The sequence below is a fragment of the Erythrolamprus reginae genome, chromosome Z (genome assembly GCF_031021105.1).
Source record: "Erythrolamprus reginae isolate rEryReg1 chromosome Z, rEryReg1.hap1, whole genome shotgun sequence".
NCBI lineage: Eukaryota > Metazoa > Chordata > Lepidosauria > Squamata > Dipsadidae > Erythrolamprus > Erythrolamprus reginae.
In genome coordinates this window covers 121,540,308-121,553,838 of record NC_091963.1, presented here as the reverse complement: position 1 = coordinate 121,553,838, position 13,531 = coordinate 121,540,308, and the positions used below count along the sequence as shown (strand labels likewise).

The window sequence follows — 13,531 nt, the reverse complement described above, 5'->3', positions numbered from 1 at the left end:
CCCCTCAGCCGCCTCTGCACGAGTTTTGCCTTCCTTCGCTCAGAAGAAAGAGTTGACCAGATAACCCCTAAAATAAGGTGACCCAATCTTTAAAAAAAATGGGACATTTTTGAAACAAAGCAGGACACGAAACAAATTATTAAAAACTGGGACTGTCTCACCAAAAGCAAAATATCTGGTTACCTTACACAACAGCCAACACAACCTTGGACAAACCAGATGTTAAATTATTTGAATCCCACCAGTGACAAGATGAACATAAACAAATACTAGTGAGTTAGTAGTAAAGTTAAGACATTGATTGAAAAATAATTTATTGAAAGATTCTAAAATAAATTATTAAAAAGTTCTAATTGTTAAAGTCTGTTTAAAATAATTTGGAATACATAAATGTAATTCTATTTTATTCAGCATTTATTATTTATTTATTTTATTTATTAGATTTGTATGCCACCCCTCTCCAAGGACTCAGGGCGGCTCACAACAATAATAAAATACAATACACAGTGGTACAAATCTAATATTAGTAAAACTGAAGTTAAAATCCCTTAATGTTAAAAAACAATCAGTACTACACAATCATACCATTCTCAAGTGCTATAATCAGCAAGGGGGGGGTCAGTCCCCCCATGCCTGGTGACATAAGTGGATCTTTAACATCTTGTGGAAGACGGGGAGGGTGGGGGCAATTTGAATCTCCGGGGTGAGTTGGGTCCCACCAGACAGCATTGTTTAGTCGACGGGACCCAGAGAAGGCCAACTCTGTGGAACCTAATTGGACGCTGGGACTCGTAATAAATCCCAAGTAATAAACATACCATGCTACAAAAATCTAGAAAAACCTAGAAGTCCATTTGCTAGAGAAAATGTTGCCTCTCTTTTACTCAGAAGAGGTGAACCAGTTATCTGGCATGAATCTTGAACTGACATTTCTGTATTGAATAAATGTTTAGATTCAATAAGGTCACTTATCCATACCAAATTGATGTATATTTTGATATCAGTAGTATGATCCAATTCTCAGAAATAGGCAATTGCTTTTCATGTAATTTTTTGTTTCATTTTTGGATGCTATAATACCCAATAACCTCTGTGAAAAAGAATGCTGGAAATAAACATAGTAGGTTTTTCTATTACATCTTTTTTAAAAAGATAATCTTTATTAAATATATACATTAAAAAGAGAACATCATCAAGTACAAAGTAATCCAATGGTGTAAGATAAGCAACAAAGGGAAAATAAAGATAAAGATAAAGTTTTTCTATTACATCTTTATGTGATGGTAAAGAGAATGATGATCACGAGGGCACAAAGAATGTGAGAACCCCTAATGTAATGCTGTTCTCAGTCCATAAGTTAATGTTTTATACAGTTTTTTAATGCCAGAAACATATATTAGCCATATTGCCTTAACAAGGAGGTTATCACACTTTTAAAAAGTAAAAATATGGGTTAAAGAAAATAGAAATTTCAACTCATTAGCAGCATACATAAAATCAGCAACACAGCTTCCTTGTTAATATCTATATCAGGAATATTGTATATCTTTATCAGAAATATCTATATCAGGAATATTATAGTTTAAAAACAATATTAGTTATTTTTATGCATTTGTTTCATATGTGAGCAAAACATTAAGGGATTTTCCTAAGGCAATTTGGACTTCCCTATTTCTCAAACTGTAAATAAGAGGGTTTACCAATGGGGACAGAACAGTATAGAATAGTGACAGATATTTATCTGTATCTACAGGATGTATTGACTTTGGTGTCACATAGACAATTATTCCAGAACCATAGAATCCCAGAACTACCATCAGATGGGAGGAACATGTTGAGAAGGCTTTATGCCTTCCTTCAACAGATGGTATTTTCAGAATAGTAATAGCAATACAAATATAAGATATCAAGATCATAGCAAAGGGTATCAATGCAAGCAAAATAACCTCTAACAGAGCAATCTGCTCATTTATAGTTGTATTGCCACAGATCAGGCTAAGCAAAGGAGGAATGTCACAGAAGAAATGATTAATTTCATTTGAATTACAAAAACAAGAGGTGAACACAAGGAAAGTCTGAGAAAGTTGAACTGGAATTCCAGCTAGCCATGAGGCAGCCACTAGCCAAGAGCAGACTCTGCTGTTCATAATGAGTGAATAATGCAACGGTTGGCAAATGGCAACATAGCGGTCATAAGCCATAGCAGCCAGGAGGAAGCATTCTGCTGCCCCTGTGATGAGAAAGACACTCATTTGAAAAGCACAATTGTTAAATGCTATTGTTCTATCTTCAGAGACAATGTTTTCAAGCATCTTAGGTATAATAATTGAAGTATAGCAAATTTCAAGACAGGACAAATTTCTCAGGAAGAAATACATTGGACTATGGAGAGTCTGATCAGCTAGCGTTATAGCAATTATGAAGGCATTCCCAACCAGGATCAACAAATAGATAGTAAAGAAAGTGGTAAAGAATAAACCCTCCAGACCTGGAAAATTGGAAAATCCCAACAATAGGAAGCTATTTGTTATGTTCTTATTTACTCTCACCTGTTGAAAACAATTGGGGTGGGGAGAGAATGAGAAAGCATGTCAATATATGTTTCATAAGTTGGGATACATCTAGCAATTTAAAGGAAATAGTATAATAAAAGAAATATCTAGTCTATAAATTCATAGGAACAATTAATGAAACTAAATTAGCATAGTTGTTTTCTAAAGAAACCAAATCAAAGGAAAAAAATAACAGAGAATTTTGGGTAAGTTAAAGTTTGTAGACTTGCAATATAAACTGAAAATACTAATCAGTTGGATAGTGATTGCTTTTATTGATATTTGAGGCAATATAAATTATGCCATACACATAACAGCCTGCTAAGAATACCACACGATTGGTTGACACATTGTACAGAATTCTGAATTTCACTGATTTTTTTTTCATTTAATATATTTTATAAGTCACGTTTTATACAGGTGAAACTTGAAAAATTAGAATATCATATAAAAGTTCATTTATTTCAGTAATGCAACTTAAAATATATGAGCAACACACATTGTATTTGTTTTTTTGCCCAATTTCTATGCTGCCCTTCTCCTGAGACTCAGTGGCTTACAACATATTGGAAATCTATATAAAATTGCATTCTAGAAAACCCAGTTAAAAACTAAAATGATTCATACATCATACATCCTATGTTCATTCATTGGGCAGGGCAAGATGTCAAAGTTTCAATGGCGCCAAGCCTGGAAGCAGAGATGGGTCATAAGTGCTTTGTGGAAGGCAGGGAGAGTGGGGGAAGTAAGAATCTGTGGGGGGACCTTGTTCCAAAAGATCAGGGCAGTCACAGAGAAAGCTTCTCTCCTAGGCCCCACCAGGCAACATTGTCTGGTTGATGGGACCCGGAGAAGGCCAACTCTGTGGGACCTGAGGGGCCGCTGGGATGTATGAGGCAGAAGACGGTCCCATAGATAATCTGTTCCCATGCCATATAGGGTTTTATAGGTCATAACCAACCATTTGAATTGTGTTCGGAGACCAATCGGCAACCAGTATAGCACACAGAGTGCTGTAGAGACATGGGCATATCTCAGAAAGCCCATGATTGCTTGCACAGCTGCATTCTGTACTACCTCAGTCTCCAAACACTCTTCAAAGGCAGCCCCAGGGAGAGAGCATTGCAGTACTCGAACCTTGATGTGATAAGGGCATGAATGATTATGAGTAGAGACTCCCTGTCCAGATAGGGCCGCGACTGGCACACCAGGTGAACCTGGGAGAATGCCCCCCTCACCAGAGTTAAAAGATGGTGTTCTAAGGTCACCTGTGGGTCGAGGAGGATATCCAAGTTGCAGACTCTCTTTGAGGGGGTCAGATGTTCTCCCCAACCCCAAGTAATGGATGGATAGATGAGATTGTGGGCAGAACCCATAGCCACAGCCACTCTAGAGACTCCAGGTTGAGTTTGAGCCTATTAACACCCATCCAAACCCTAACAGCCTCCAGACACCAGCACATTACTTCTGCTGCTTCACTGCATGGACATGGGGGGGTAAATGTATACCTGAGTATCATCGGCATAGTGATGGTAACTCACCCTGTGCCCTTGGATGATCTCAACCAGCAATTTGATGTAGATATTGAACAGAAGGGAGGAGAGGACCGACCCATGAGGAACCCCACAGGAACCTAGGAGTCAACCTCTAAGATTAAGATTTAAGATTTATTATATTTGCATGGTTCCCCTCTCTGAAGACAATACAGTATACAGAGTACAAATCCAATATAAGTTAAAAAATGAAATCTAACCCCCTGCCAATACTGACTGCAAGCAACCAGAGAGGTAGGAGGTGAACCACTGTAGAACAGTGTCTCCCATTCCTAACCCCTCCAGCAGATGCAGAATGATACCACGGTCAATGGTATCAAAAGCCACTAAGAGGTCAAGAAGCACTAGAATAGAGGATTGACCCTTATCCCAGGCCCACCAGAAATTTACCATCATCACAATCAAAGAAGTTTCTATGTTGTGACCAGACCTGAATCCTGTCTACTGAGGGCCCTGATCAGCTTCATTATCAACAATCTTCCCTATAAAGAGAAAGATGGAGACAGGAAAATAGTTGTTTAGAACAGCTGGGTTCAGGGAAGGCTCCTCAAGGAAGGGATGCACAATTACATCCTTGCAGGGAACCTGAAATGATTCCTCCTTCAAAGAAGCATTGACAATTTCTGGACCTAGCCCTGTATCATCTCCCTGCTGGCCAAAATCAGCCATGAGTGACACCGGTTCAATAAACAGGTGGCAAACTCACAGCTCCCATGGCCTTATCCACTTCATCAGGTGTCACCAAGTTAAACTCGTCTCATACAACAGGACTAAGATGAGCCCCTGACTCATTGTCAACCAACACCATTTTCCAAGTCGATTCAAGGTCTGTCCGGATCTGGGCAATTTTATCTGTAAAAAACTTATTTAAATCCTTAGCATTAGCCGGCAAGGGTTCATCAATCCCTTGGTTGCCATGAGGCCAAGAACTCCTGCACCAATCCAGAGGATTCACTGAGCGATGGTATATATAAGTCCCCCAAGACAATAAATCTGGAGAACTCAACTGCCAGCCTGCCAGCAGGACTGTTGACACATAGTTAGGAGGCAGAAACAGTATGTGAGCAACAAGCCCACCTGAACCCCTTAGTCCAACTTCACAAAGAGCGACACACAACCTCCTATCTCAGGATCAACGAGCCTGTATAGTTTGACGGTCTTCTTGGCTATAAGAGCCACTCCTCCCTCCTTTTCCAGCACATTTCAGAGGGAAAAACTCATCCCTCTGGACCCAGCCAGGTCTCAGTCACACATGCCAGGTCAGCCTCCTCATCCATGAGAAGATTCTGGATGAGGGGAGCTGTATTTACAACCAACCTGGCATTGAGCAGCAACAGCCTGAGCCCAGGATCTGGATTTCGCCAGTCACCAGTACGCCAGGCTGAGCTCATGGGGCCAGCACAAGGGATCACTTTCAAGCAGTAAGCTCTTGATCCCTGAGAGTGGCCTACCCCATGGCTCTCGCCATATCTGCCTGTCTCCAGAAAAACCAGAATGTTCTGGCCCTCTGCCATCCCAAAGATGGGCTCCCCCACTCCTCCCACCTCTACAGTGCCAGGCAGGCTGACTCTTCCATTCACAACACTCATCCCAGTCATTCTCTCCATCCATTAATTCCCAATCATCCATCTTTAAAAATTAAATCCCCTGTAAATTAGTTAAAAATCAGCAATAGAACATTAAAATATAGAAAGCATTAAAACTACAATTAATACAAATTTGAATCAAGTCAGGATATAAAAATGCTTGTAATATAGCTGATAAGAAGCAAGGTGAGCAAGAAAAATCAACCAATCTTAAATAGAAATCCCTTAAGAAAATTAGAATGAATCTATATTCCTTGTGACTTTTTGTAATCAAGAAAGCTTACCATTTTATAAAATAAAGCAAACTGTCCTTTAAAAAGTGTATGGTTTCAAAGTTCACTGTACTTGACTGGTCCTTCCTCCAGTTCCTGATGTTGGCATCTCATGTTGCCTACAAAGCAAAAATCTAGTTATATCACTATGAGGGAGATAAAATGTCAACCCATTGATAAATTTGACCCTAAAGGAGGAAAGGAGTAATTTGAATTGTGTGTGAATTGTGTGAGAGATGGGAGACATTTTTTTGCCAGTAAATGTTTTAGACATAGGGCTGTTGTTAAGATCTGACTGGTATTTTCTTTTAAAAAATCTAGAATACAGAAGAGGGATGTGAATTTATGGGTAATGAAATGATACATCTGCTGTTCTGTTTGGTTATCATATTTATATTCCAGCTTTCAGCTCCCAATTGATGCTCTAAATGGTTTTCAATTCAAAATGTATATATTTTAAACTATTTTAAACATAACCAAATTCTTAAACAGAAGAAGGAAGGAAGGAAGGAAGCAAGGAAGGATGGAAGGAAAAAAGAAAGAAAGAAAGAAAACATTTTTTATTTACGAAAGCCTGCACCAAAATAATATATTGATCAAACACCTATATATTTACTTACTTGCTTACTTACTCATTCCTTCATTTGTGTGGATGAGATATGTGGAGGATCTTGTGGGTGAGATAATACATTATGGAGGATTGGCTCAGTACTACTTTGTGGGAAGACAATATAAGAGGAAAATAGCTTGAATTAATAGCAGTGAAAGTAATTTTTAAAAATATAAGTATTCTCAATGTATTCTGATGAAGAACTTTCTCAAATGAAGACACTTAAAATGTTTTCCAAGACAAGACAAAGACATTTTCTAGAAAACTGATGAATCTTCAATATTGATGAGAATTTGAGGGAGGAATCTTACATTTTTATCTTTCATATCATAAATTAAAATAATAAGAAAAAGATCTGTAAATAAACTGACTTCGAACTGAAAGAAAAGACATGCTGATATCTGCTGTATCATGGAGCACAATTGGTTAAATATATTCATCTTAGTGTATGCTTACTATTATGCTTCTGTCTTTACTTTTCCAAATGTAATTTCAGTAATATGAAAACTGCAAGATCTCTTTCATATTGTGTCACAAAATAACACTTACAATTCTACTATATTTCACTTCAAAATAATAATATTCAAAACCAGATGTATTTATCACACGTTTCCTTTTAGTTGATGCTGTGTACTGAATTGTCCAAGTCACCATTGTGGTTATTATGCAGATTACAAATAATAGGGAAGTTTTTATACAGTTTTGAGTATTCACTTTAAATAAGAGAACAAACTCAAAAAGGTTTTTTTTTGGGGGGGGGGTGGAGTGGGGTTTTTTTTTGGTCTAATTGGTTCCTGGAACTATTAAAAATAATGATATAACAAGGAATTAAAAATCAATTAGTCTAATAGATACATGTAATCTTTAGATTACAATGCCCCAGTTATTTGATTCTGATTTGGTTCACATTAGCAATTCAGCTATATTGAGCTTGGAAATATGTTAAATATTTTTAAAAATTCTGTTCTTGTCCAAAAATAAATAGAATTCTATTTTCACGCTCTTGCATATTTTTCCATTGTGTTCTGCTTTTATTCATATTTTATCTTATTTTTGAAAAGCACCGAGACTTTGTAGCAATATATAATACCTGTAGGTTGATTCAATAAATGTTCAATAAATACCTTTTTTAATGCATTTCAAACAGAACCTGCAAAATAAATCAAATCTTTCAGATATCAGATCCTGGAAAGTAGTGGTGATTATTGCTAGCTACTCTTACTGAATTCTCCCCAGTCTAATAAGTCTGAAGACTTATTTGTCTGAAGACTTATTAGTGGTAGAAAAAGCAATCAGAGTGTGCTTTTCAGAAGTCTTAAAGAGAAAGTGTTTTTTCTTATAAGAAGAAGGGAATATCTGTTCATCACAACCTCACTAATCTTGAAATACAATTATTGAGCACACATCACTGTGCATTGTGTTTTATGTAGTGTGTATCTGTCATTATCAAAAATTAATAAAATTTATTTTTAAAAAAGAGATTTCTCTTTTCTATTGTAGCAGTCAGGAGATTTTAATAGTCCTTTTTTCTTAGTATATTTTTCTTCTATTTAAAGCATCTACCGGGTACAAGTTTAAAATTTTATTCAGGCTGAAACTCTGTTGCAATTTGTGGGAGGAAAATTTGGCTTGATCCAGGGATGGTTTCTTGAGAACTACTTGTTTCAGCACTTGTTTCAACCACTTGTTTCAGCAGTTGTGGAAAAGACCCCTCACTCAAGGAAGCATTAATCAACACTTACATCTAGCTGCGTTTCAGCTTCCTGCTGTCCAAAACCAGCCAGAAGGGACACAGGTCCAGCAAACAGGTGGAGGAACTCACAGCTACTGTGGCCTTGTCCACTTCATGAGGAGTTATCAGGTCAAATTCATCCCACACAACAGGACTAAGACCTGTCCCTGTCATCTCGGTCTGAATTGCCTAATTGTAGTCCAGATCATTGTGAATCTGAGCAACTTTATCTGCGACAAACTGAACAAATTCCTAAGCTCTACTCTGTAAGGACTCCACTGCCTCCCCCCCCCCATTCAGAAGGGAATGGGTCACCCTAAACAGGGCATCTGGATGAGACAGGTAAAATGTGCACATTTTGTCGTCTCTGTTGCCACCGGGTAAGTCTAAATAAAAGGTCTTACGTGTGTTTGGTCTGATTCAGAGTTACAGGTCCTCCATTGTTGCTCCAAGCATCTATTTCAGAGTTCCTCAGTAAATCAAGGAGATCTCCAGGATCCACTGCTTCGGAGACGCTGAAAAGGCGCAATTCGGTCCAGAGCTCCCAATGGGGCTTTTTCCAGGCAGTCACCAGAGACTCGGGTGGGTTGCAGACAAATGAGTTGGGTATTTCCCCAAGCTCCCTCTGAAATTCTTCTGGGTCCATTTGGCGCCTGGGTGGAACCACCTAATCAGCTTCATTCCCCTGCGGTAGGGGGTTGTCCCATCAAAGTCCAGCCTCAGCAGGGATTGATCTGACCATGACAAGGTTGTGATGTATATACCCCTTGAAACCAGATCATTCTTCCACTGCCCTGAGAGACCCTCCCCCCATAAGTCAGACCCTGAATTCAGGTCCATAATTGCCATGGAAGTCATGAACTCCTGCACTGCATCAGAGGACCATTAGCCTGGGGAACTCTACCACCAGCCCGGCTACCACCTCAAGCAGTCACACCTGGGAGGTAGGCATGTTATCAACAAGCCCAACTGAACCCTTAAATCCAATCTCAAAAGAAGAGACTCACATCTCGAGAACCCCTCACTGAGGATTTTAATACTAAGTATTTGAATACACTTCAACAGAATGCTGAACTTAACACACAGTAAAGATTACATTCTGCATTACTGTTTGGAAAAAGAAACACTTCAATTCTCAAAAAAAATATTTTTAAACTTTAATACGGTATTTTTAAAGAACTTACGTAAACCTGTATCTGATTGAGTAAGGAAGCTCTGAGGGCTAAAGGCTCTGTTGAGACTTCAAAAAATATATTTATAAATGTGTCATGCTCTGAGGCTGAACTATATCTATACTATGGGATATTTGACATATTAACTAGGATGAATAAATCAATTAAGAATCTTGTTGAACAAAAAAAGCACTGGACTAAAAGCAACTTGCAAATTATAATCTTGTAATTTTCTTATTTCTGATGAACATTATTTTCTTTCTGTGATAATTCTTTTTAACACAAATTATAGGAAATATATGTGTTCTGAATTCATCTTCTCTTCATATGATTAATATGTTTTTTATTTCCTTTCTTGGGAATCCAAGAAATTATATTTTAGATATTGCATATTTACTTTGCCTCCTGATATATATATTTTGTTTACTTGATTGGGAACAAGACATATCATCTGATTCCTTACTCTTAAATTGAAAAGAAGGTAAGATTCATTTCATATTTTCATTGTAATTTGGACAGCATAATATAATACCTACATGTTAGAACTTAATTGATTTTTATCCTTTTAATGATTTAAATTGAATTTAATTTTTTTTATTTCCCTTTTTCCTTTTTTGCTTAGTAGATAACTTGGCTATTTAGAGGTGCCTGCCTTCCTGCCTGCACCTCTAAATAGCCAAGTTGTCCTATAATTTGTTAAATTTGGGGGATATTCAGGATAAGTGAAAGGTTGAATAGAAAAATCAATACATGAAGCAAAAGTATCTTGCAGTTCTGCATCCCATAGTTTGTTAAATATTTAAAACTTGGATGAGGCCAGAGCATATGCACATACACATATACGCACATATAAACACAAATTGGGCTTGTGAGTGAAATGCTTATAGTCAATTATTTATTTATTTATCCAGGTTTTTGAATAGCTACTTTTCCTCACTCTATCCTTCTTCTATAATTACAATTCTGGATTAGTAATATAGAAAATATTATACATTTTGTAGCTGCATTGAGTTCTTTATTGTAGAACATTGTACAATGTAAGGTTGAAAATTTTGGGGTTGGGGGAAGAAATAACAGAGACAACTTTAAGGAAAATATAAGTTGATATTTTAATTGCAATATTTTTAGGGACTGACCATAAATCCCTAGTAACTAAAGTGGGATATATGGGTATCACCATAATATGGCTCATATTGTTATGTAAATATATTTTTATAGATAACTTTTTACTTGCACTTTCAGTTAGTAATGTCATTAAATCTCAGTTTGTTTTAGCTTCAAAAATTAAAATATATTAACAGATTTGACAGCTCCAACTGAGCAACCCTTCATTAGCAGATAGATTATACCAGATTGGGATGGCAGTGTAGAATACCCTCACACTTAAAAGTGTAATAGACTCCTTAATTATCCCTTCTTAATCAGGGGGGAGTTGGGGAGCCCTTGCAGAGTAGTGCCGAGGAGTTTAACACGTTTTTCGCTGATAAAGTCGCTCAGATCCGGGCCGACCTCGACTCCAATTGTAAAACAGAGTCGACTGACAACGAGTCAGTCGAGGTGACTGGGGCACGTACTTGTCCACCTGTCTGGGAAGAGTTTGATCTGGTGACACCTGATGAAGTGGACAAGGCCATTGGAGCTGTGAGTTCTGCCACCTGTTTACTGGATCCGTGTCCCTCCTGGTTGGTTTCGGCCAGCAGGGAGGTGACACGGAGCTGGGCCCAGGAGATTACCAACGCTTCCTTGGGGAGGGGAGTTTTTCCATCACTCTATAAAGAAGCGCTTGTGCGCCCCCTCCTCAAGAAGCCTTCCCTGGACCCAGCAGTACTTAACAACTATCGTCCAGTCTCCAACCTTCCCTTCATGGGGAAGGTTGTCGAGAAGGTGGTGGCACTCCAGCTCCAGCGGTCCTTGGAAGAAGCCGATTATCTTGGTCCCCGGCAGTCGGGCTTCAGGCCCGGTTACAGCACGGAAAGCGCTTTGGTCGCGTTGATGGATGATCTCTGGCGGGCCCGGGACAGGGGTTTATCCTCTGTCCTGGTGCTCCTCGACCTCTCAGCGGCTTTCGATACCATCGACCATGGTATCCTTCTGCACCGGTTGGAGGGGTTGGGGGTGGGAGGCACTGTGCTTCAGTGGTTCTCCTCCTACCTCTCTGGCCGGTCGCAGTCGGTGTTAGTGGGGGGTCAGAGGTCGACTCCGAGGTCTCTCCCTTGTGGGGTGCCTCAGGGGTCGGTCCTCTCCCCCTTGCTATTTAACATCTACATGAAACCGCTGGGTGAGATCATCCAAGGACATGGGGTGAGGTATCATCAATATGCCGATGATACCCAGCTTTACATCTCCACCCCATGCCCAGTCAACGAAGCGGCGGAAGTGATGTGCCGGTGCCTGGAGGCTGTTGGGGCCTGGATGGGTGTCAACAGACTCAAACTCAACCCGGATAAGACGGAGTGGCTGTGGGTTTTGCCTCCCAAGGACAATCCCATCTGTCCGTCCATTACCCTGGGGGGGGAATCATTGACCCCCTCAGAGAGGGTCCGCAACTTGGGCGTCCTCCTCGATCCACAGCTGACATTAGAGAACCATCTTTCGGCTGTGGCGAGGGGGGCGTTTGCCCAGGTTCGCCTGGTGCACCAGTTGCGGCCCTATCTGGACCGGGACTCATTGCTCACAGTCACTCATGCCCTCATCACCTCGAGGTTCGACTACTGTAATGCTCTCTACATGGGGCTACCTTTGAAAAGTGTTCGGAAACTTCAGATCGTGCAGAATGCAGCTGCGAGAGCAGTCATGGGCTTACCCAGGTATGCCCATGTTTCACCATCACTCCGCAGTCTGCATTGGTTGCCGATCAGTTTCCGGTCACAATTCAAAGTGTTGGTTATGACCTTTAAAGCCCTTCATGGCACTGGACCAGAATATCTCCGAGACCGCCTTCTGCCGCACGAATCCCAGCGACCGATTAGGTCCCACAGAGTGGGCCTCCTCCGGGTCCCGTCAACTAAACAATGCCGGTTGGCGGGCCCCAGGGGGAGAGCCTTCTCTGTGGCGGCACCGGCCCTCTGGAACCAACTCCCCCCGGAGATCAGAACTGCCCCTACTCTTCCTGCCTTCCGTAAACTCCTTAAAACCCACCTTTGCCGTCGGGCATGGGGAAACTAAACATCTCCCCCTGGGCACGTTGAAGTTATATATGGTATGCCTGTATGTGTGTATGTTAGTATTGGGGATTTTCTTAAACTTATAATATTTTAATTAATTGGATTGTATTGGATTGTTTTTCACTTGTTGTGAGCCGCCCCGAGTCTTCGGAGAGGGGCGGCATACAAATCCAAATAATAAATAAATAAATAAAATAAAAATTTATATGCAAGAATCTTTTGCTTCATTTATTGATATTTCTATTAATCCTTTCACATATCATGAATTTGCCCCAAATTTTAAAAAGATCCCTTCCTGAATTGTTCTAGTTATAGTTAAAATGATGGAGACTCTACTCAAAAAGAGGATAAATCAGCACCTAAAAACCAATAACTTATTGGACCCAAACCAGCATGGTTTTATTGAGGGCAAATCATGTCAGACTAATGTCATTGATTTCTTTGACTATGTCACAAAGGTGTTGGATGAAGGTGGTGCCGTGGATATTGCCTATCTGCACTTCAGCAAAGCCTTTGATATGTTTCCACATAAAGAGCTGATAGATAAATTAATGAAGATTGGACTTAATCCCTGGATAGTTCAGTGGATTTGCAGTTGACTGAAACGTAGATATCAGAGAGTTGTTGATAATGGTGAGTATTCTAAGCAGAGCCTGGTTACAAGCGGTGTGCCACAAGGGTCTGTTCTGGGTCCTATTCTTTTTAATATCTTTGTGAGTGACATAGGTGAAGGTTTATTAGGGAAGGTTTGCCTATTTGCTGATGACTCTAAAGTGTGCAATAGAGTTGATATTCCTGGAGGCGTTTGTAATACGGCAAATGATTTAGCTTTACTAGATAAGTGGTCAAAGCAATGGAAACTGCAGTTTAATGTTTCCAAATGTAAAATA

The 13,531-nt window shown here is 39.6% G+C and overlaps 1 protein-coding gene across 1 annotated transcript; it reads right to left on the bottom strand.

Moving 5' to 3' along the window:
• Window positions 1-1,604: 1,604 nt before the first annotated feature.
• LOC139153933 (olfactory receptor 10A2-like) lies at window positions 1,605-8,951 on the bottom strand. The gene is made up of 3 exons (XM_070728356.1): window positions 8,710-8,951; window positions 8,316-8,415; window positions 1,605-2,549 (listed from the first exon to the last, which is right to left on the bottom strand). Exons 1-3 carry the CDS (start codon window positions 8,949-8,951, stop codon window positions 1,605-1,607), a joined length of 1,287 nt encoding a protein of 428 aa, XP_070584457.1.
• Window positions 8,952-13,531: the final 4,580 nt, after the last annotated feature.

Coding starts and splice junctions, on each gene's coding strand:
- LOC139153933 (XM_070728356.1), bottom strand. CDS start 8,951: ATGGACCCAGAAGAATTTCAGAGGGAGCTTGGGGAAATACCCAACTCA. Junction 8,416..8,709: donor CTGAATCAGACCAAACACAC/GTAAGACCTTTT, acceptor CTCCTCATGAAG/TGGACAAGGCCACAGTAGCT. Junction 2,550..8,315: donor AAGCTGAAACGCAGCTAGAT/GTAAGTGTTGAT, acceptor TGTTTTCAACAG/GTGAGAGTAAATAAGAACAT.